Here is a 25,206-nt window from a genome sequence, read left to right as displayed (position 1 = left end):
TGGAGATCAATTGACAACAAGATATTTAAAATATGATGATGTTTATGCAACAAAGAATTCAAATGAGAATTGATAGTTTCAATTGACAACATGATATTTAAAATATGATGATGTTTATGCAACAAAGAATTCAAATGAGAATTGATAGCTTCAAATAGACTTATATGTTTCCAAACATATTGAAATAAAACCTTTAAGGAAGGAAGATAACCAATGATGCAACATGGAAAGCCATAGAGGGGGAGGGATATGGAAAGGGATATGGAGAGAAGGAGAGGGAGAGGGATACATAGAGATGGATAAATATCACTAGTCAGAGAAATGAACCAACAACAATTTTGCAACTTTAAAGTTTTAAAATTTCTGTTTCTTCTTCAGGTTCTACCACTTTTTCTATATTCTTCTCTTATGTTGTATATATTTTACTAATAATACATCAAATTAAAATTTATAAGAAAGAGAAATCTTCTCTTCTAAAGAACAAATTGAATATGTTTTCATAATCAATATTGAACAAATTACATAACAAAATAAAATATGATCTATACCATTATATTAAAAACATAATTAAAAACCCCTAAACCCTAAACCCTAAACAGCAGAGATTAAACGATGAACCGAAAAGAAAAAAATATGGGCGAGGAAAAATGATGGAAAGCAATCCAATGGCCGTAAACGGTGCAATTGTCTTGCAGGCTATTCCGTGAACCTGATCCGTCGATTTTGAAAATCAGTTAATGCATTTCAAATAAAGAGACGCCTTCGGGATCGAGTTGGGCTTGAACTGATTTGTTTTAGACTAGTAAAAACAACAAACCCCAAAAACATCCATGGCGGAGGAAGGAACTGATAACGCTGTCATTGCTTCTGAAAATTGCGAAGACACTGCAGAGAAGAGCAGTGTCGGGGAGGAGGCAGCTACCCGGGACAGTACGACGGATGTTTCCATGGATTTAGAAACTCCTGAAAATGCAAGCAAGAGACCGAGGGAGGAAGACCCACAAGAAGATAATGATAATGGAGATGGCCCTTCTAAGAAACAGAAGACAGAGGAGCCTGATGGGTCTCAGCAAGATGGTGCAGAGAAGTCTGTGGAGGAGGCCAGGCTCGATGTCACAGATGCCCAAGAAGGAGACGGAGGGAAGGATGGCGAGTCCTGTAAGGCAGAAGGAAAAGAGGAGGAAGTGGAGGGTGATGAACAAATTGAAGGTGACGGTGGCAAGGTTAAGGAGGAGAAAGTGGGTCCTGTGAAACTCGGCCCCAAAGTCTTTGACACCTCCAAGGAGATGTTTGATTATTTCTACAAGTTTCTGCATTATTGGCCACTCAATCTCAATGTCAATAAGGTATGCCTCTTTAACATTTCTGTAGTGGGTATATACGATGTTGTACTTTTCTTGTGGGTTCACGCAGTTAAGTTCATTATTGGCATAAGGTTATTGTTAGCCTCAATCGCTGTTGGATTATTTTATCATTAGATGAGTAGTGGGTGAAAGGGTGTATCTGACATGGTATATAAGAAGATAAGTTTGAGAAGAGAGTGGAGAAAATTATGGAATATCATTCCTATTCAGAGCAGATTGAACAACAGCAGGGATTCTGATTTGCAGTAGGCCCGATCTGTGTAGTAACATAATTTTGTCATTGTTTATGCAGAAAATTTTCTTGTTTATGCTGAAAATGTTATTTAATTTATGTATATGTATCTATAACAGTTGTGTGTAGATGTGAATGTATATATATATCTTTATCAGTTTGATGCAGATTTGAATGTATGGATTTTATGTGCTAATGCAACATATATATCTATGCAATAAATAATACTATGAACAATTATATGATTTCCTACTTGCAATAATCGGTCGTGATAGGGTAAGGAAGGGAATGCAAGGAGGGGGAACGACTATAAATACCTCACCAAGCATGCCATTGCATCTGGATGGCAGAACACATATCCAGAAGTTGATTTCTTGTCATCAACTGAGCCTGCCCAATCTGAATCTGTGAACCCACTGAGTCTAGGATCATCACTCCTAGTGTAAAGAAGTCCATAATCTGAGGTGCCTTTCGCATAGCGCAGTACACGCTTCGCTGCTACCCAATGATCAGAGCCCTGGGGGCCGTCATGAAGCGTGAGATGTAGCTCACTGCAAAACTGAGGTCAGGTCTAGTGGTAGTGAGATAGATGAGACTGCCCACTAGTTGCCTGAATTGTGTTTCATCTACAAGAGGAGAATCAGACTTGGCTGACAATTTTAGACCAGTCTCCATAGGTGTGGAAGCAGGTTTGCAATCCTGCATTCGAAACCTGTCAAGCAAGCTTCTGACATACTTAGACTGAGAAAGGAAGATGTTGCTATCAGTCTGCCAAACCTCAACACCCAAACAATAATGAAGAAGTCCTAAATCTGTCATATCAAAAGTGCTGCACAAATCCTGTTTGATTTCTGAAATCAAATGTGTTGAATTCCCAGTAATGATCAAGTCATCCACATAGACAACAAGAAAGAGAATATCATTACTAGAGTGTTTGATATACAGATTACTGTCTGGAGGACTATGTTGAAAGCCATGAGCAACCAAGTACTGATCAATTTTTATGTACCATGCTCGAGGAGCTTGTTTAAGTCCATAGAGTGCTTTCCGGAGTCTACACACTTGCGGTTCTGAGTCGGCAACCTTGAAACCAGGAGGCTGCGTCATGTAGACTTCTTCCTGCAATTCACCATTGAGGAAGGCACTCTTCACGTCCATCTGATGGACTTTCCAACCATACTGAGTTGCAATGGTGAGAAGAAGACGAATAGTACTCATCTTGGCAGTAGGAGCAAAAGTCGTCTCATAGTTAATGCCTCCTCCTTGTGTGAATCCTCAAGCAACTAATCTGGCCTTATATTTATCTAAGGTACCATCTACATGATACTTGACCTTATATACCCCTTTATAGCTAATGGGTTTCTTCCCTGGAGGAAGATCTGAAAGAACCCAGGTGTGATTCTTCTAAAGACTTTGGAACTCAACATCCATTGCCTGTTCCCACTCTGGAATCCCTTTGGCCTTTGCATATGTTTGAGGCTCATAGATGCTATGGATGTTAGCCACAAGAGCACAATTAACTGTCTTTTGCTGTTTGCCCTTATTTCTGGAAGCTCCACCCTCCATGAGCTCATCAGGACGAAGAGCACTAATGGTCTTAGCCCACCATTTAGGCTGAAGAGTAGATGTGCCAACATCAGAAGCAAGAGGAATAACTGGAAGAGGAAGCGGATCAAGATCAGGAGTAGGAAGAAGATTAGCATCTTCCGGAGGAAACTCAGGTAGTGCATCATCAAATACAAAATTTGCATCATCCCTCCCATTAGGTGAACTGAATGGAAGACAAATACCTAAGTCAGAAGCCTTCAAAGGCTGATCCTTAGAATGTTGGTGAGACGAGGAAAGCTGAAATGGTCCTTGTTCTGCATCAAAGACAACATAACGACTGAAGATAAGACGATCAGAGTCTACATCAATCAGTTGGTAAGCCTTATGGTTGTCACTGAACCCTGTAAACATGAGCTTCTGACTCTTGGAATCCAACTTAGTGCGCTTGGTATTAGGAATCCACACATGAGCTAAAGAGCCAAAAACTTTCAAATGGCTGATCCTAGGTTTGCGACCAGACCATGCTTCCTCAAGAGTCTTATTTTTAACAGCATGGGTGGGTGACCTATTAAGAAGATAGATTGCTGTGAACACTGCTTCTGCCCAATATTTCTTAGGAACGTTTCTATGTTCCATCTTAGACCTAGCCATTTCTGTAATGGTGCGGTTACGATGTTCTACAATGTCGTTTTGCTGAGGGGTGTATGGTGTGGTTAACTGACGTTTTATGCCACGTGTATCACAAAAAGTAGAGAAGGCAGAAGAACAAAACTCTCCCCCATTATCAGACCTAAGAGTAATAGTAGAAGAACTAGACTCTTTTTCTACTAAGGCCTTAAATTTCTGAAATACAGTAAACACATCTGATTTTTGCTTAAGGAAATACACCCACATTTTACGATTGAAATCATCAACAAAAAGCAAGAAATACCTGCACCCAGTAACATAAGTAGTATTCATAGGACCACATACATCAGTGTGGACCAGTTGCAGTACCTTAGAGGCTCGCCATGAGTCATCATCCTTGAACAGTGTCCGGTACTGCTTCCCAGCGTGGCAAACTTCACAAATGCGATGATTCTGAGTCTGAATATCAGGTAGACCATGCACTAAGTCTTCTCGAACAAGTTGGGCAAGATAATGAATGTTTAGGTGACCATATCGTTGATGCCAGAGACTGTTGATAGAGGAAGATTTAGTTGCGAAGGCATGCTCAAGAGAATTGCCTGTATCCACAAGTCTATATAGACCATGATCCTCAATGCCAACAACTACAGTAGTGCTAGAAGCACGATCAACAATCGAGCGCTTATGTGTACTGAAAACGACATCCAACTCAGGAGAATGCCGCATAATCTGACTGACAGAAAGGAGGTTAAGTTCCATACCAGGAACATAGTACATATTGAGGAATATGAAATTCCTCCCTCCAGACTGTATCTAAACGTTGCCCTTGCCGACAACAGTGTACTCTTCACCACCTCCAAAAATAACTGAATCAGTGTAGGGAGAGAACTCAACAAACCAGTCACGCCTGTGAGTGAAATGACGAGAAGCACCAGAATCAATGTACCAAGTAGAAGACTTCACATGATTTGCAGGTCTTTTAGCCATGAAGGCATAAAAGGCAGACTCTTTTTGTTCTGTGTGCTCAACAACATTGGCTTTAGGCTGAGACCCTCCTTGCTTCCGCTGCTCGGAAGCCAATTTGGTACGACAATCTTTGATCATATGACCAAATTTGTGACAGTAATTGCATTGCACCTTCTTTTTCTTGGAACCATCCTGAGATTGAGAAGAGCCCTTCTGCTGGAAGGACTGGGATGACTGGGATTTGCCTTTATCCTTGTGAAAGGATTTGGCAGCAAAGGCATGTTCTGAGGAGGCTAAAGTAGCACCGCTACCAAACTGTTGTTTCCAACGATCCTGCTGCAGAAGTTTGGTGCATAACTCTGGAAATTTCAGATCAACATTAGTAGAAGTAATGTTGAGAGTCTCTATAAAGTGCTCATACGGTTTTGGTAGACTTTTTAGAGTGATGACTACCATATCCTCTTCCTCCATTTTCCGACCAATAGCTTTGAGTTGATCTCGAATGTCCTTAATCTTTGTAAGATGCTCCTGCAAGGACATGCGTTCATCCATCATAATGGAGAACAATTGATTATTTAGAAAAAAGGCTCGACTCTTGTCGGATGTCTCATGCAACTCCTTCAGATGCTTCCAGATTTCTGTAGCTGACTTGCCAGAAGGAATCTGAGGTAGCTGGTCATCTGTAACAGAGAGCTTGAGAAGCATAACAACTTCTTGATTGTGGTCATCAAACTTGTCTTGGTCAGCTCCAGGTGTTTGAGGACAGGACTCCGTGTCCAAAGCAAGATTATCCAGGCGGCGATATTCAAAAATAGTCAGCATGCGTTGCTTCCAGGTGTTATAATTTTTCCCATTAAATTGTTGACTGCCTTCCAACATCAAGTTGGTCAATGACGCCATCTTGCACGTTTCCCAATGCACATAAAACGAAAAAATTGAGAAGAGGCGTTGGCACATAATTCAAAAAATTCGAATCCCAATGCGGAAACAAAGGCAGATGCAGGTACAAACTTCAAAAATGAAGTACGATTGGCATGAATTTCAATTAAAAAAATTATGGTTGACCCAAAAAAATCCGAAGACAACCCAGAAATCCTTGCAAAAAACCCAAAAAGAATCTGTTGTTGGAATCTAGATCCGCTAGCTCGAAAATTGAGGTACTTAAAAAATTTTGATGACGACCTAGTTGAGATCTCGAAAAACTCAGAAGGAATCAATAATGCCCAAAAAATCTTCACGCGAGCTGCAAAACTCTGTTAAAAAAAACCGCGCACGGAAAACCTCATAAAACTGCAAAACGCGAAATAAATCAAGCCCGAAAAGCACAGACCCAGAAAGACGGACGCGAAAAATCGCGTTTTGTGAGTTAACAAACAAACGCGGGTAGAGGAAAAAAATCCTCAGAATTTTTGCAGATGAAAGCCCTTAAGATGAACTAGAATTATTTCGAAAATTTTCAAAAGAAGACAAAATTTTTTGAAAAAATTCACCTCTAGTATACCATATTACGCAAGTAATTGGTAAAAATTTGAATGAATATTAAAAATGAGCAAATGCTCAATAAATAGGATTACAAAGAATTACAAGAGGGCAAGTTTCTAAAAAGAAACTGCCAATAAGATTGAGCAAGATCTTATTAAGATATTTACACTAAGTTTACAATATTGAGCATTAATAATAAAATAATAAAGTATTATTCTAATACTTTTGTTAACAATTCCTTTTGACTGTCTTTTTAAAATGCTTTTATTTGTCTTTAAATCAATCTGATTTTTATATCTAATATATGTATTTTTTGCACTTCTTTTAATCCCTCTATGATTTCACTTGTCAACTCATTTCTTCAAATTTAATCCCTCCTTTGACATCAGTGATCGTACCAATCGTTTTGTACCTTTGACATCAATGACAATGTTTTCGACAATCTCCACTATGTGTCTTTGACATCGATTACAATATTTCCAACAAGAATTGCTCGTTACCCTTCCAATTCAGATCAAGACACCCGATTTTATCTTCCCTATTTTGTACCATATTAAAGTCACCTCCAACTACCCAAGGGATCTTTGGCAAAGATGAGAGTCAATTCCATAGGCAAGCTCTCTCATTATACTCATTAGGGGAATAGACCAAGCGTAAGCCAAATATAAACTGATTCTTTTATAAAACTACTTAAACACTCCTATTGCAGGGTTAGTGGCCCTTAAAGGAAAAGACAATCCTAAGGCTTATAACTATTTAGGAATCTCCTAATAACATGCTTTCTGTTCGGGATTCTAGTGCCCTAATATTCCAATTAATGCTGGTGCAGATACATCATTCTTTACAAAGGAGGTAGGTTCGTTGGACTTTCTACATAATTTGTCAAAACACTTTGGTAACACTTCCAATTCAGATCAAGACCCCCGATTTTATCTTCCCTATTTTGTACCATATTAAAGTCACCTCCAATTACCCAAGGGATCTATGGCAAAGATGAGAATCAATTCCATAGGCAAGCTCTCTCATCATACTCATTAGGGGCATAGACCAAGCATAAGCCAAATATAAACTCATTCTTTTATAAAATTACCTAAACGCTCCTATTGCAGGGAGAGACACCAAAGTCCTTAACATAATTGGCCCTTCTTAAAGGAAAAGACAATCTTAGGGCTTATAACTATTTAGGAATCTCTTAATAACATGCTTTCTATTCAGGATTCTAGTGCCCTAATATTCCAACTAATGCTGTTGCAGATTCATCATTCTTTACAAAGGAGGTAGGTTCGTTGGAGTTTCTACATAATTTGTCAAAACACTTTGGTAGCTTTTCTTCTTTATACCTTTTTTCGTGTTTTTTGAATCATTTTCATTCTCGGTGATTTGCTTTCTCTTTTTCTTTTTCTCGTTCTTTGTCTCCTATTCCAAGAATTCCATTCTTTCATTCTTCATTAGAGGCAATTAGTGGGAGCTAAAGATTGGGTTCACCACCACTATCATCAAAAGAGATTTCTTTTGGTAATTCCTTCTCAACTCCACGTGATTTTAAGGAATTTGAAGAGTTTTCTTTCATAATGATAATATCATTTAGAGTTTCTTTTTTGGCAGAATTAATTCTCTCTTTCAATTGATCAAGGACCAATTCTTGAGCATTTTTCTTCCTTGGAGCTGTTTCCTATAATTAGAAAATCCATTGGATTTCTCATTAGTCTTATTTCCTATGATAGGGATTTCTAAAACATAATCATGCCAAAGGATTTCTTTCAGCACTCGGTCCAGACTGAGCCTCTTTTTCAACGGCTTTAGAAACAGAGGGGTTAAGATTAGGGCTCTGTTTTCTTACCCTAGGACAATCTTTTCTTAGATGACCTTCACATTCATGGAGAAAACAAGCATTAAGCCGCCCAAGACCTCTAATTGATAGAGAATATAATTATTTCCCAAGCAAATTTTAATTTTCTTTGGAATCCAAGAGAGAAAGAAACAAGGACCGTAGCATCAATGTGAGGCAGAGTGGCCCTAGTCTCCTCCACCTAGATGACCTTACCCATAGGTTGCAAAATTTGATTGATAAACGCCCACATTCAAAGGCGGTAAACTTTGAATATTAACTTGTCTGGGTATTGAACAAACTAGAAGTTTTTCTTCCAAGACATTAGGTAACCATACCATGGTCTTAAAAACAACATATTATGATTTTTGAAGAAAAACACAAAAGACCCTTTTGAATCATTCTATAGGACACACATAGTCCTAGTTTCTTACCCCAAATGTTTAGAATCCAATTATCAAAATTTTTTCTTTGAAGGCAAATTTTCCCTATCCATTGCAACAAAGATAATAGCAACACTTTTAAGCCTAGTTTCCTCTCTAGATACTACTTCTATCATATCCTTATGAACCATGACACCCAGAAAGTTGCTGGCGAGAGGATAATAAACCAATTCAAAATAAACTAAAACACCTAACCCTAGACCAAAACCAAAACAATCTACCACCCACAAATGAGAATAATTAGACCAACATTCCAAGATTGGTGAAGAGAACAAAATCAATTTAACTTTAGGAGGGAGAGCAACAACAAGCAACCAAGAGAAAAATATCATCCGTCTTCTCCAAGCACCTCAAAGCTCTCGCTTCTCGGAATCTCTATCCTTCCCTCCAAGAATATTGTCACGATAATCTTGATTTATTAAAAGATCAATATTTAGCTTGAAAAGTTTTTCTCCATAACAGTTGCCCTTGAAGAGGATATTTGCCTCAATGGGATAATGATCAGACATGGTCAAAGGAAGGACTTTCACACAATTACACCTTGCTATGTTGTAAGTGCAAAAGGAATATTTCTGCCTATAAAGTTGTCCAATTTGAAGTAATTTCATCTACCATCTTTTTAACTATTATAGTAGGTGAACCATCCTTTAATTGTTGGATTTATTGCTCCCAAGGGGGTTTAAATAAGTTCGACATTCTTTTAGTTTTTTGATTTGTCCCAAAAGTATTTTTCATTTCATTTCCAATTCAAAGGGACACCACACAACTTGTCCTCTTTTTGCTCAACCTTGTTAAACTCCCCTCCAATAATCCAAGGAACCTTTGGTTGTGAGGAAGCCAATCGATTCCACGACTCAATATCATTAGCAACATAGATTGTTGAAATATCAAGTTATTTATTGTCTTTCTCAATAATAATTCACACCCCTTTATTGCATGTGAAACAACCTTTGTCTTTGGCATAAGCAGACTTTTTTCTGCCAACAAGATTGATCTTACATTTTGCTTCTTTTCACATGATTGGATGTGTAGAACTTCGAGTTCTTCCACACAAATTTCAGCACATTCTCAAGTTGTAACTCCATTGCTAACTCTTGCAATAACAAGGAATCTAAGTTAACAATTTTGTTACGAAAGGATCCTAAAATATATTTTCTATTAGGGGACTCAAGACCCTGATATTCCCAACTCATGCACATGATATTCATTATGGGATAGGGGGAGAGCTACAAGGCCTTTGATTTTTGTGCAATATGTAAAAGCCTTTAGGCATTTTTTCTTCCTTTCCTTTCTTCCTAAATTTTTTATTGAACTCACTGTCATCTATTTTCTTTCTTTTTCTGCTTCTTCTTTACTTTCTTTTCTATTTTCTAAAGTATTGATTTGATCATGGTCCCTGTAACCAAATTAACTTCAGTACCGGATCCAAGCATGAACAACAAAAACATAAGTCAACACCACATTAACAAAGCTCACAACACAAAGATTTTTGACATGGAAAACCCGGTTAAGGGAAAAAGTGGGAAGCCTACCCATAGTTAGATAATACTCTGCAGTAGTATGTGAAAAATATTACAATGGAATGCACATGCATTCAGGCACACTGCGTAGAGCACACTGCTCAAAATAAGAAGGGCTACAACCTTGAGGAAGACTTACTGTCTTACAAGATCGGACTAAATCTGGAAATTACATGAATTGAACAAATAGCATCTCCAAATGCCTGATTACAGTTCCGGTTAAGCACACTATCTGCTTTGCAACACTATTCACACTTCTCCTCTTCACCGAATGATAAAAACCTTGTTCGCACATACAATTACTTGCAGATTCATCCAACAACAGCAGACACATCCAATCATCTAACACCGATGATTATACATGATATATATACAATTCTTCAACCTTAAGATAAGGTTGGCTCAACACATAAGACCACATTACAAGATTAATTCAAATTTCATACGCTACATAAATCATCATGCGGACCAATACAATGTCGACTAAGACATAGCATGGACCTAAATCAAATCCTCGAACACACAACACCATCCAGAAATCCATCTTGATCTTCTGCAACACACTACAACCACCAAATAGTCACCAACACAAAGAATACCACCAGACCAATAAAATGATCAACAACGAGCACAACGATCAATGCGGACCAACAAAACAAATAGGACACAATCGAGAAACCATCACAAGCAACGTGAAATGCACCGTCAATAACTGCACCAACACCACTTATCAAAATCTTCATTATCCATCATATGATACTAAAGAAACTGGCTATCAACTAAAAAGATTAGCTTGCGGGCATCCAAATCACAAACCATCTGAATTGAGGACACACAAGAATGTCCAAAACATTCTCTCAAATCCGCAACCAAAGATCAAACCATTCCGGATCATACTGGAGCAAATACTGCACCTTTGCATTACTGAACCAATAACAAAAGTGTCTGTGACACCGGAGCACGTAGCTCGATCAACTCAACTCACGGAACCATGAAACACACAGGAAACCAACTAGAAATATCAATCTCTAAACCCAATGGACCGCATCACCATATCTGCAATATACTGGCCAATCCAGCTCTGGCAATCTGATTGAAATACAACCACAGAAATGTGTTGACATCAATGACAAAACATCAATGCAACAATTCCAATATCCAACATAGTTAGCTTGTCATAATGCTCATCATTATCTGCCTATTCACTAACTGATGTGATTGTTCAATATCATTCGAATTATTAATGTTTAATTAAGTTCGCTTTAGTATTTTGTTGTTGGAATTGTTATTTTTGTGCACAAACAGGTAAACTCCAGTCTAGGGACATTATAGATGTCACCTTCATCTCCATTGCCCTCTCTAAAGCTAGCTTCAAATTCAGCTAACTCCATAGCATTTTCAAGATCCTTTGCATTCAACACCTCCTTGTATGATTTCTTGTTTTTGGATGAGGCTTTCTTAGTTTCCAATTTGTCATTGCTTCCTTTCTTCAAAACATGTCTATGAAAATTAACCACCACTTACCATAAGGCTATAATTACCCGAAGGGTTTCCCACCATCCCAGACCAAGCAATAAAGTCCCCAATAATTTAGACATCCAAGTAATTGTACCAAAAAGAGGGAAAAATCATCAGTTTAGAAATTTGATTCTGAAATTAGAGCAACTTAAACAATAGTAACAGCATAAAAATCGACACCATTCCACACAATAGGACTAAAACAAACAAGTCAAAAGAATAGATAAACATGACCAAAGGTACCAAGTGTGGCGAACTGCACCAATTAGAGTTAATTTTAGCAAAATGATTTTCTCCAAGGCTAGCAATGGAGTATTCTTGTTCATCTTCCTTGCCAACCTAAAAGCTCCTCCTCCCAATTCTTACACAGATTTTTAAAATTGGGAGGCAGCTTTAAACTTTTTTCAAAATCTTCATTACTACAAAACATGACAAGCTTTAGGTTTAGGTCCATCCTTCCTAGAGTCCTCTACCATGTGTTTGGGTCATTTAACAGAATTTTGTCAGGCCACTTTATCAACTAGGTTAAGAGCATTATGGAAAGAAACTGTGAGTGATGGCAGGGCAAAATCTTCCTTTTAAAGAATCATCTAAAACTATAAAACTAGAATTACGAAAACGATTGTTATCCTGAGGAGTTAGGAATGCTATCAAGAGTCCAGACTATTATTAGGTTCAAATGGAACTGAATCTCCACTACAATCTTGATAATTAACATCCTTTGTTAAATGAATTGAGATAGAATTGTTGTCACCAAGATTGCACCTGAGTGCTCAAGCTAAAAATATCAGCAATCTTGTGAAACATTGGAAGATTTCCAGGCCTGTGGGTTGCCTATGGTGGAAATCGACCTCTAGAGTGAGCTGGTTCTCTTGGTGAAACCTCCTAGAAAACTAAGCTGACTGAGAAAAGAGATAGAGATGCTTGCTGGAAATTAAAAATCTACTGCTAGAAGGAGGTGATGCACCAATGGTTTTGATATTACTTGCTGTTCTAAACTTCTATCAGCTTCTAAAGACTATAAAATTCTGGTTCACAACTTAACTAAGATCATGAAATTTATTAATATTTCATGAGAAGGTTTGTAGTTTTCAATGTTGTTTGAAGGAAAGTCACTTTCACAGCCTACAACTTATTGAAAATCTAATAAACACAGCTCATAACCTGAATTAACTATGAAATTTCCTTGTTTAACAAAGCATCCATGAGACAAAAAATAAAGGATTTTTGCAATAAAATCACAATACTTTCATCAAATCACTTGACAACAATGAACAAAACAAGAATATGCTATGAAGGAATCAATTATCTTTATTGATGCTGATAAAATTTGTTGCTACAATACTTTGAATCTGAAAATACATGTGAGCCACAATCTCTTGCTGTGTATGCAAGGAAGAAAGAACTAACTTAGAAAAGAGAAGAAGAGAAGACTAAATAGAAGTATCTGCATCCCTGATTGAAGAAAAGAACTGAACTTGAACTTGGCTTCAATTGGTCGTCTCCACCTTGATTGCATCTCCAAGTTGTAAGGAATATCTTTGGGGTCGAATTTCATCTTGAAGTATGCAAAAAGACATTTAAAACTGCATGAAATAAGAGCTTAACTGCTGCAAACTTGGTCTTAAGTGATGACTAACCCATGAAGAGGCTTTAACTGATCTTAAACTGCTGCAAACTTGTCCAAAACTCTATTTTCAGGGTTTGAACTGATGCTTGATCTGAAAGCTCCACCTATTGCATGAATTGTGGTTTTGGTTGCTTGATAATGAAATGTTCGATATCTCCAGCCTAAAGGGTCGAATTTGATCCTTATCATACAAGAAAGGGTCTATAATAGTTTGCAACTGATGCTTGAACAAGTTTAAAACTCATTGCTTTTCTCAATATATGTGAGAGGTCTCTAAATAAGTCAAAATTCATCCATTCTCTGCAAATATCCTCAAAACTACTCTTGAACTGATTCATGCCTGATGAATTCATCACTTAAAAGTGTATGGTTGTGTTATGACTGTCAAAATGTCTAAGCAATCTGTCTTTTCTAGGGCTGCAACAGTGATATTGCTTTGAGTTTATGTTCCTTCACTGTGACTTGCCCAACAATATGACTGTTATTAATGTGTTTTGGTGTTCATTTGATGGATACCCTTATTGTGCACCAAAACAAAACTATGTTCATTGCCTTTATTTATCACTGCACTGTCAATGTTGTATCCTTGGCACTCAGTATCTCTGTGTATGAACATCTTCATCATCTCTGTGATATGACTGTTTCATGCATTATGATTTGTCTCAGATTTCTGCTCTTTACTGTTTTGAGTCTTAATGACTAGGTATAAAGACTTTGCATCTTGTCGTATGGCCACTGTCCTAGTACTCTGATTGCTAAGGCCTCTGACTGGGTTCGCTCTCCTTATCTGCTGCTACTTACTGCTCTTCTACATGAAAAAGAGCTGTCAATGAATGCTCTACCATATTGCTTCATACTTGTAAGTTTGTAACCTTGGTCTAGGTTGTTTGAACTGTAAATGATTATTTTATGAACCTTTATCAAGACTGCTCTAACAGTAATTATTTCATAAACATTAAATATTGACATTAGCCATGACTGTATCTTTTGCCACTGTGCTTTTAATGCTATGGAGTGTCTTCAAAGATTGGAGTGTACTGTTCACTAGCAGCTATATTGCTCAGAGGTCTTTGTCTAGCTTATACTCATGACTGTTGTCCCTTTGACCTTGCTTGGTGATATTCCGTGCCACTTGTCTTTGCTGTCTAAAAGACCTTGTGAGTCATACATGATTGTGTGATTGTGCTTACTGTGACTTATTGACTAATCTGCTGGTGATCTCCTTAACTGGTTTCTTTGTGACTGAAAATCTTGCTTTGGAAGGGCTGCTTCGAGATAAACACTAATAGCATCTGCCCTATACAATGTCTTATGTATCCATGAATTTACTTTGAACTTCCCTTTAAGATAGGTATATCACTGTTCTTTAGATCTGTACCTTGCAAATACAGTTAAAGCTTTCAAGACTATATTTTCTAGAACCCACTGTCATGATTTCTTATGTACTGTCCTTTAGCATGTGATGTCACTAATTCATCAGAGACCTCTGATAAAGTCACTGTGGCATAGGAATATGAGGCATATATGCTCTTTCTCCATCATTGAAGTCTCCCTTAGGGCAATGCCAGTGACCTAGGCTCCCAACTGTTATTGCTTTTATACCAAGATAGCCATTGGAGATGTTTCTACTAACTATCTTCTCATCTCTGTATAACCTTTGCTTTGAAACCTCTGTACATGGCATTCAAGACTGTCATCAACACCCTTGAACTGTGTATACCCTGTCTTATTCATTCAGTGCTTTTGACTGTCATGGGGTTTGACTGCTATAAGGTCTGCCCTAATGACTGATCCTTCTGATTTTATTGTTCAGTGTGCTGATCTTTTCTTGAAGAAGCCTGCCCATGACTTGGACTGCATACTTGTCTATGAACCATGTTGAGCTCGTTTTGGCTTGCACTGCCCTTAATGCATCTTTTGTGATATGAAGGTCTCCAACAAAATGCCCCTTAGCTGCAACTTTTATTTGGATTGTAACCATGATTGGGGTGCCTTTAGATGCCTTCTTCATTATATAATGATTCACAAAACTTTGTTACCATTGATTCACTATCCCTTGGTTTTGCATACCCTGCCACTGTATTAATGTGAAGGCTGTTCCTTCATTGATTTGCATCGAATGACTGCTCATTGTCACCCTTGCATGGCTGCATTCACCTTGATGAAGACTTTTAATGAGACTGTCCCCTTATGATTACTGCTTTGTTAAGAAAACCTGTCATACTTTTGATGCATTAGCCTTCATCTTTGTCAACAATGTTAACTGCTCCATGCATTGTTTTGGGATGACTGTCTCTTGGTGTATGATAGGAAATGCAAACTCCATTATCACTTATGATAGTGAACACAAAACTTGATTTGCTCACTGTATGGAGGTCTTGGACTCAGACTTGTGCATATGGACTGCTTCATGGCTGGAATACACTTTGACATATTCTATTGTGTCCATAGTTGAGGTCTTGGTTATTATGCTTGACCCTTTGCATCTTCTAAAACGTTGCTCCTCTCTTTGTTTTCAACATATGCACTATACAATATGAAGCTTGGGAGGTATCCATGTGTCTTCTCATGATGCTTTACCTCTGTTTTTCCTGTTCTCTGTTCACTCCTTTGGATCACTCTATTCGTGCACAACTCAAATTTGACCGTGGCTGTGACCAATGACATTGTTATGACTAGTTTAAAAAACAACTCAGATTTGATTGCTCCTACTCTGGCTTTGACATTGCTGCTACTACATTGAGTATTCGTGGTGAATGCCACTATCCTTGGGAGAATCTTCAATGACTGCTCTGAGCCGACGGATAATACCCAACACTTCCTTTTCTTAATGTCTCTTTTGTTCTTTTGATTGCAAGCTTGATATGTAACAGTCAAATGTTATGAAATCCCTTGATTGCTCACGGTTATTGGGATAGAAACTTTGGCTTTGTTGGTCTTGAATGACCTTGAACCTTTCCATTAGGTTTTGAAATAGTGCTCTATTATAAAAATGGAAGTCTATTCTACTTGCTGTTCCTTGTGCCTTTATAGCTGTAAACACTGTCTTTTGTCTCTTTGGCTTAAGCTGCTATGACTGATTTTCTGCTCGGAAACTGAAACTATAGGCCCACATTCTTGTATTTTGTCAAAACTGTCCCATCTGAGACCGTCATAATTGCACTATCTCTGTTATGAACTTCAAGATGTTTGATCTCAGCTCTTCCTTTGAGATTTTCCTACTATCTTATGGAACTCAGGAGTGAAAAAGATAATACGAAAGTAGAAAACCTGTCTGTCTTTAATATAAGAAACCTCTCTATATAATGAATTGCTTTTGAGATAGTAAAAGAGCTCAAGGCACAACTATTTTGACAGTACCAAAATGGATTAATATTCATTTGGACGATGGATGCATTTCTTATGAAGAGGAGATCAATTCAAAATGGAAACAAAACAATGAATGCATTTAAACATAAGAGTTTGTAAACTCTAACAAAACCCTACCCTCTTTGAAGCTTTACTATGCCGGTTTCTCTGCCATACTGCTACTTTTCCTTGAAAACCGTTTTTTGAATGCCAAAAACTGTGATAATTGGTGGTGAGCTGTCCCTTCTTGACTTAAGATTGCTTTACAACTGCAGTGTATAGCTCCTTTCCCATGCATGGATTTTTATATAGCTTTGATCACTGCCCTTTGATGAATCTCTCTTCACATGGATACCCACAACAAGCCGTTTATCTCCTTGAAGACTTAAAAATGTATTGAATGAGCACTTCCCACTCAGGTGAACTAAAGATGGATGATGAGATCTATTTGATTTGTCAATCAAACAACCTTGGCCGCCATGATAATATCAAACTGTTCATTGTTTGCCAAATAAACTAGGGTTTTTCTTTTATTATTTGACAGTAATTTTCAATGCACTGAACCTTTTCATGCAACGCAGAGATCTCATTTCTTTTTCTTGTTCCATTATTTCCCTCCAAACATCAAAAAGATGATTTTAGGTGTTGACCCCGATTTGACTATCCACCACGTGAATATTTGCTTTCTTTAAAGAAAAACTAAGGCTTTTTGTCAAAAAGTGGGTGAATAATAGCTTTTTTTTTTTTTGAAACTTTATCAAATATTTGGGTATTTGATTTTGGCGTCTTCTTCAAGACATTTAAACCCTTTTTGGAAGACTTTTGTAAGTCCTTGGGCACACTGTAGAACTAATTAGGCTATTTTGGGCCTGGGGTCAAAAAATAGGCAACAAGAATAGCTACCATTTTTATAAACATTCTTTTCTTTATTAACAAGAAAATTGTTTTTTAGAGACTAAGGCACTTTACCCTAACATGGCCATCTTTTGTGCTAAAGAAACAAGAATCCAAACCACCGAAACAACAAATTTTATAACAATATTCAATGCCATGCAACAAAAATATTATATATTGTTTGAGCATTCTTTAGAGACATCTAAGAGACAAGAACCCCTGCATTCATTTGAGGGAGATACTATATATTTTCCTCAATGGTAACCACCAGAACCCTAATGGCTTAAGCAGTTGAGGCAAAAGAAATTAAACACAAGGAGGAATATCACAAACCTCAAGACACTTACGAGATGAGTAGATTGAACAACAGGATCCCATGCAAATAGCCTTACAAATGGACTTGCTAATAGTCCAAAAATTCTTTGCAACTGCCCTTTTTAACATACCATTCCTTTTAAAATAGACAAAATAAATCCACTCTTAATCATTCTACACATATTAACTTATAACCCTAGTTTTTGGCCCTAAATAGTCAGAATCTAATCATCAATTTAGTGATGCCTCTTTACTAACCTCAATTCTTAAAATGCAGTATTTTCCTCTATTCTGCCAAACATTTGTTCTTTCTTTTGGACGACTTGTTGGTTCTTTTCCTTGCCATGAGTGAATGTCTATTTTTTTGCTTATGGTTCTAAAAGGCTGTCTGAATTAGTAGGCATGCAAAGTTACTTGATTAGGCCTTTTTTTTGTTAAATTGCAAAAACTCCCAGAAGTTGACTTCAAATGTAAACTAGTTTGTTTCAATACTGCCATATTAGTGGTATGGTAGCACACCACAAGAGTTAAGTTACAGGTAGTAGATTTGAAAAAAAATGATATTCTTATGACATCTTACTTTTGGCAAGGCCACGTCTAGCATTGGCAGTTTTATTTGTTGATGGTGTTCTTATATTGTGCCTTTTATTTTTGATGTCTTATATTATTTTAAGTGGAAGAGGGTTTCGCTAACTTTTTTCTGGCTTAATGTATTCTAGTTAGATTTGGCTGACATACATATTTATCTTTGTGCTAAAACTGTTTGTGCAGTATGAACATATGGCATTACAGGAGTTGCTTATTCAAGGTCACCACGAATCAGATAAGAAAGTTGGTCCTGGCATTGAAGCATTTCAGATTCGAGTCCATCCAGAGTTTCAGAGTAGATGTTTTGTCTTGATAAGGAAGGATGACACCATAGATGACTTCAGTTATCGCAAATGCGTAGATAGCCTACTCCCACTGCCAGAGAACATGAAAACATCTGGAAAGAATCTTGGGTCATTTGATCAAAAGAACAGTAATAAATCAAAACAAGGCCGAGGTGGCTGGGGTGGTGGAAGAGGTGGAGGCGGTCGAGGTGGCAGGCATGGTGGTAATCATGGCAGGCATGGTGGTCGCGGAAGGGGTCGTGGTAGGAATTGAAATATACAGAAAATATGAAATTTCTTTTGTTTATGTTTAATTTATTTTATTTGTATGGAATGCATGTTCTTCAAATTTTGGAAACAAAATGCTTCTTGTTGAGGCAGTATTGAGTAGATGAAATTTCAAAATTTTGAGGTATTTATTTTATAGAACCACTTACTGGCAGGCAATGTTTTAGTCCAAGGGATGTCTAGAATCTGAGTTATTTTACAAATTTAATTCCATAACCTTTTCCATTTGTTCTGTCAATATTGAATGGAAAATATGTTCAACAAGATCTGGCCAAAATTTGGAATTTCTGAGATTTTTTTCACCTGCAATGTAAGTAGCAAATTTATTTAAGATTGTTGCACAAAGAATTACAATAGGTTGTTCATCTAGTTTTTAAAGAGTTATCAATGGATGTTGTCATCTTTTTCTCTGGAAAATCATGTACATCCAAAATAAATTGACCCATCTCCGTTATGCTATTTACACAGTACATGGAACTGCAGGTACCTGTTAATACGCACAGTACATAGAACTGTAGATCCACATTCATTCTTGGACTGTATCTGCATCATTTTTGCTCAAATAATCTGTTGAGGAGACTGTTTGAAAAGGAATGGCAATTTGTAACCTACTTCTTTGTATGAAGATGGATCTGTATTATTTCTGAGTACTTACTATGCTTAATGCATATGACTATGAGTAAGGTGCATCTATTTAAATGACCAAATGCTTTATGTATATGAGTATGGTGCATATTTTCAAATGATGTTACTTCTTGTAAAGCATCGTGATCTTACTGATGTGTCTAGTGGCTGTTATATATTATCTTTATCGAAGGTCTCTAGACAATGAGATTGAGATGACATGGCTAATGTAATAGGATTTATTGACAATACAAATTCTAATTTAAAACATACATAAAGGGGTTGAAGATGCACTCAACCCGGGGTTTCACTGTGCTTGTTTGAAATATAATATCCAAGACCAGAAGGGAAGTTCTCCCTTTATATTTTGTGGGGATTTTGGAAAATTTATGTTTGGAGATTAAATTTAAATATGTTATGGTTTGAATTTCAGGTCCTCAGTATTCGCTGTCTGTTATTGAAGCTAGATGAAACCATAATAACATTTTGGGGTAGAATTTGTAGAACTCGTCTTCTTATTTAGTATCCTTGCAAAAATTTCAGATCATTTCATTTTGGAGAATTGTGTGACCAGTCTTGTATGTACAATGGAATATACTACAATTCACTTTAGTACAAATTTTGCTCTAGGTCATGCAGTTTGCCATCTTAATGGTTGTGGTGCTGGGTGAGCGGAGAGAGCAAGTGGTAAATTGATTGCTGAGTGAAAAAACTCATAGTAATTAGGGTAGGGGCTCTACAAATTGCAAGATGGAGTAACTTGTGAGGCATGACCAATGACAACATATCTGCTAGACTTTTCCTCCCAGCACTACTTGCCTTTCTACAAAAAATGGTGGTCATGAAGGGCATCAAGTTCTAGTAGGATGTGATGGTAAATTGTTTTGTCAATGGGGAAAATGGATTTACAGTAGCATAAATTAACAAATGCCCTTGATAATTAGGAGAGGTTTTTGCAAATGAAGGAAAGCTTGAGTGAAGAATTTCGAAGGTAAGAAATAAAATAGAAAACCAAACGAGAGTTTAACAGCTTTAGCCCTGTGAAAGGTGCATTGGTGTATGCAAGAGATTCATTTTGCACCAAGACTTGTTTTATTCAGCAAGCCGGTGGCTTATGGTATAGTTTCCAATGGTGCATGTACAGTTAAGCGCAATGCATAATTTGTCATGTACGATTTGTACTTGTATTGCCTGTGTTTGTGTTTTATGATTTTTTTATGCATGCATCTTCACAGCAACTGCTACAAAATGAGCAATCCGTTAAAATTTTAAACAGGTTTTAGAAAATGACATTTTAATACAAGGAATTGTCCAAGATTTTGACACTCTAAAAATTTTGGTTAACAAAATAGAAATTCGAGGATATTTAATATAGTTTGGCATGCCTAAATTTGTGATTTAGTTTATAGTTAACAGTTGCTGGCTTAGACTTGGGTTTCCCCCCCCCTGCACTGGGTTTGGGTTGTTGAAGGTTGGATAGTTGTTTGTTTGGGGCTTGCTCCCATATGCTATTGTGTTGTACTGCCTGTGGGGTTTTTGTTTCTGATAGTCTATGACTATGTTTAAGGGTTTCTGATAGTCTATGACTATATTTAAGGGTTGGCGCCCTAGTTAACGCTGCTTTTTTAATTAAAAAAAAAACAGTTGCTGGCTTAGAAACAGGAGATGCATAACAGAATAGAACCAAAAATGCAATGCCAAATAAAGCTGTTGATAGTCATAATGTGTATGATATGTGTGTGTTAATGCATAATGTAAATGTTAAGATCACAGCAGATTGATAACATTGAAGTCACATACAAACATTGAAATTGCACATTGGAAGAAAATGTTTTCATTAGGGAACTTAATCCAAATTATAATGCTAGTTAACATTGTTCTGTGCTAAAGGTGATTTGTGGTAGAAATATAGATGATATACGAACAATTAATAGTCTGCAGTAGCTGTTGCTGTCAAGGATAAAATATAGCGTAGCCTAATGTCCCAGATATAGGGAGCCGTAAATGAAATTATGTCTGTAAAATTGAGTTGAATTGCTGTAAATCCATTCGCTTCACTTCAACACACTTTTTTATGAAATATTGATTTTAGTAATCATTGGTAATTTGATCTGGGCTGTGCCACCAACATCCGTGTAGATTGGGGATGACCTAAAACTTGAGGCTAGTTTGCTTATTGAGCTTGCTAAGATAATTTGTTTTTGATTATAAAAGCTGCGTTAACCAGGGCGCTGACCCTAAACATAGCCTAAAGGCTATCAGCAGCAAATAAACAGCAAAAAGTTCAAAATTGTAAAAGAGAGTTAAACAGCAGAGTAGTAAATAAAGCAACAGGGGGCTAAGATAATTTGTTAATGCACCAGGAGTCTTCTAAAATGCATTCAAATCTTTTGGTGTCTCCGGATGCTTCTGTTACATGCATCGCTACACTTCTCACTTGACACCCATCTACTAAATGGCTTGCTTCTCCATGACCTCATGGAGAGCACTCATCTTGAGGTGAGCTTCTTACTTATAGGTGTTCAACAGTTATATGCTCTGAATTTGAGTACCCAATGTCTACCGTGGGCATGATAAATGACACACCAGAGGTGTGTCCTTACTGGTCCTCTATTAATCTAATACTGAGAAATAGATCCAATTACCTCACTAAAACATAGATTTGTAATAAGATACCACGAATGTTTTAGCAACATTAATTATGAAGTTTGCGCTTGGTGAAACACAAAGATATAACCAGACAAATTGACCAAAAATATTAGAATGGTGGAGGCCTTTAAAATGCCCTTAAAACTAAGTTATCCATCATATGGTAAGTTTGAAAGAAGAGAACTCTTGATTTGATATTTCCATTGCTCTTCACAATAGCCGAAGGTTGGCCATCTGCATAAATTATTAAAAACTTACATTCCGTGGAAGTTTAAGTTCCATGCCTAGTGAGCATGACACCATAAAATGGTTTCTTAATTAGACGATTTGATAAGCGTTTCATCTGCAATATTCATTTGCAGATATTGCCAATCCTGCTAGTCTACTAGCTCCCTCATGTTATAACTTTATACTCCCTCATGTTATAACTTATGCAATGCTAGTGGATTTAACTTTTTGTGTGATCTATTTAGGAGTCTATATTTGCATTCTCCAGTATAATACGGCTGTATTTTCCTCCAAATTACATTTAAGCGGAACTATGCCAGACTTTTTTGAGATTGGAATACTAGTGTTAACACCTTGTAAATTGCAAGGCTAGCGTAAGTATGAACTTCTCAGTAAGCTACTTGGTACCACCATTTCCTTTTATGTTCTGCAATACTTATGTTCATTTATTGTTTATGGCAATTCCTCAGACCATGAATAGTATGCTTGCATGGCCTCTTTGACTATCGACAGTATTTGCATCTAGTGTAAATGTCTAAATCACCGAACAAATCTTTATAATTGTTGGAAAAAAACAGTGACAGTTTGATGTGATTTGATTTTCATTACATTGCTTCTTCAATGACCAATGCATGCATGGTATTAAGCTTAGTTCTAATATTATTGAGGGTACAAGTTGCCTCTAAATAATTAGTCGAGGTCTCTTTGAGAAATGGTTATCTTCTTTTGATATCAAATTTGCATCAGTAAGTTCTTTCTCCACGACTCAAACAAAGAATTATATTAGGAGCAGACGAAGAATCCATATTCCATATCTTACACAAAATTTATCTCTATGAAATCTTGATATTCCTAGATTAATTGTACTCGAAACCTGAAATACTTAAATTAAATGGACTAATTTCACTTGGCATTCTTGGCCAGTGATCAGTATCTAAATTCAATTGCATTAAAGCTTTAAGAGTTAGATGTCTGAAATTGACTGAATAATCTGATTAATGTAATATCTTAGATGACAGTCCCAGAAGCATGCCATGACAAAATCAACGCCACAACTTGAAATATCCAACTAGACTTCTTTATCATCCTTCACTATGTCTGAGTTTTTAGCTCACTTCAGAATTTCTGCAGAGGTTCGGTGTGATTGTACAAGTAGTTGGAGTTATTTCTATTTAGTAATTCACTTAAGTGATAAAAGTGAAAATCTTTTATTTAATTAATAAGTCAAATAATTTGTGAATAGGTGTTAATGATTTAGTTTTAACAACATCCCCTTGATTAGTATTATTATTATTATTTTTCAATTTACAATAACTTTCAACTTAATCAACTACTGTCATGACAACAAATTAATGTCACCATTCAAATGATTACGCTAGAAAGTGTTAAGCTCCTAATATAAGGGTCATCCTTAGATCTAGATCTAAACTTTGAGGGTTCATTTGTGATGACTTTGTCTACATATTCCTTTTCGAAAACAAAGTCTTCATAGTTTGTACACCAATAATAAAGAGAAATTATTCTCTCCTTTAGTATGAGATTTTAAGATCTTAGCTTAAAATCATGCCCATTTGTTAAATATAAGTTTTCAAAATCAATCCCGGTACAATAGAATGATAATGTCACATTCTAGATTTGTTTGGTTCCATGCTATTCATTAGTATAGGAACATGCTCAAAACCACATACGGTTAATATCATTCCAAGATCTCAAGTTCATACACAATGATTCTCTCGAGCATATGTCACCTATACACAGGGTGACTAACTCATATACTAATCACAAGTAGAACATTGACTAGCTCATACACACATCATAGATACGGGTAGCTCATATGCACAACACAATACAATAGCAACTAGCTCAAGCATAATGATCCACACATACATTAGATGTTGACATAAGGGAAACAAATGCAATCTATTGTGTGCATCACCTCACTATTTGATTCACTAATAGATAAGCCTGTAAATAGACTTCATCTAGAAAAGGAATGTTGATGCATCCCATACTACATTGTGAGTCCCATCCTTTTACCAATCCACCATAGCTTCTTATAAGACTTAATCCTCACTAACAATTCATTAATTAGAAAGAAAACACAATTCTTCAAACACACCAATGCCAAAACTGAACTCCTTAGACAAGTAGTTCTTAGCATCTATTGCCTGCATACTGCTAGTGGGAACCATTCGTGCTTGTAGATTAGCACGAGCATCCATTGGATGTTAGTCCATAGACCTACATGCCACTAGCGAAAACCATCCATGTCTTTAAAGTAGCACGAGTATCCATCACTTGAATGCCATTGGTGAAAGCCTATGTAAACCCTTTAAAATGTATCTTATGACATCTAACACCTACATTGTATTGGTAAAAATTATTTATACCTTTAGAGTAACATAAGCATCCATGCGTACATGCCATTAATTAAAGCCCACTAACCTATGATATGATTGAATACTTTTTTTTGTAGAGCACACTCTTTGACTCCTATCATGTTGGAGCAATAATTAGCTTATCTATAAGTGGGTCATAGGTTTTACAATTTTGGTGATCACCTCATGATGAATGGGACAAGCTATGTTACGAGAATAAATATCTTCTAACTATGCCCTCATAGAGTCCCTCAATCAACCCTAGTTGTGATGTCAAGAAGTTAGTTCTTGTATCAATCTCAATTCAACATTGTGACATTAGAAAGTACCTAGATATAGATCTAACAAATTATTGAAGGGTTTATACCATAGCTAATTAATCTGGCTACATTACCTAAAATGGATTTGATAGACTATTTAGTTATCTTATAGGTCTAGAGTCAATTTACCAA

The 25,206-nt window shown here is 36.8% G+C and overlaps 1 protein-coding gene across 2 annotated transcripts; it reads left to right on the top strand.

The window, feature by feature from the left end:
• Positions 1-626: 626 nt before the first annotated feature.
• On the top strand, positions 627-19,782 carry LOC131076892 (protein EMBRYO DEFECTIVE 514). 2 transcript variants are annotated; one of them, XM_058014237.2, is made up of 3 exons: positions 627-1,346; positions 18,487-18,850; positions 19,344-19,782. In XM_058014237.2, exons 1-3 carry the CDS (start codon positions 831-833, stop codon positions 19,367-19,369), a joined length of 906 nt encoding a protein of 301 aa, XP_057870220.2. In that variant the 5' UTR covers positions 627-830; the 3' UTR covers positions 19,370-19,782. The 2 variants fall into 2 exon arrangements, with proteins under 2 accessions (XP_057870220.2, XP_057870221.2); XM_058014238.2 differs by having other exon boundaries at positions 628-1,346; positions 19,359-19,780.
• Positions 19,783-25,206: the final 5,424 nt, after the last annotated feature.

The sequence above is a fragment of the Cryptomeria japonica genome, chromosome 10 (genome assembly GCF_030272615.1).
Source record: "Cryptomeria japonica chromosome 10, Sugi_1.0, whole genome shotgun sequence".
NCBI lineage: Eukaryota > Viridiplantae > Streptophyta > Pinopsida > Cupressales > Cupressaceae > Cryptomeria > Cryptomeria japonica.
The sequence above is the reverse complement of the archived record's forward strand: the minus strand, read 5'-3'. Positions and strand labels throughout refer to the sequence as shown.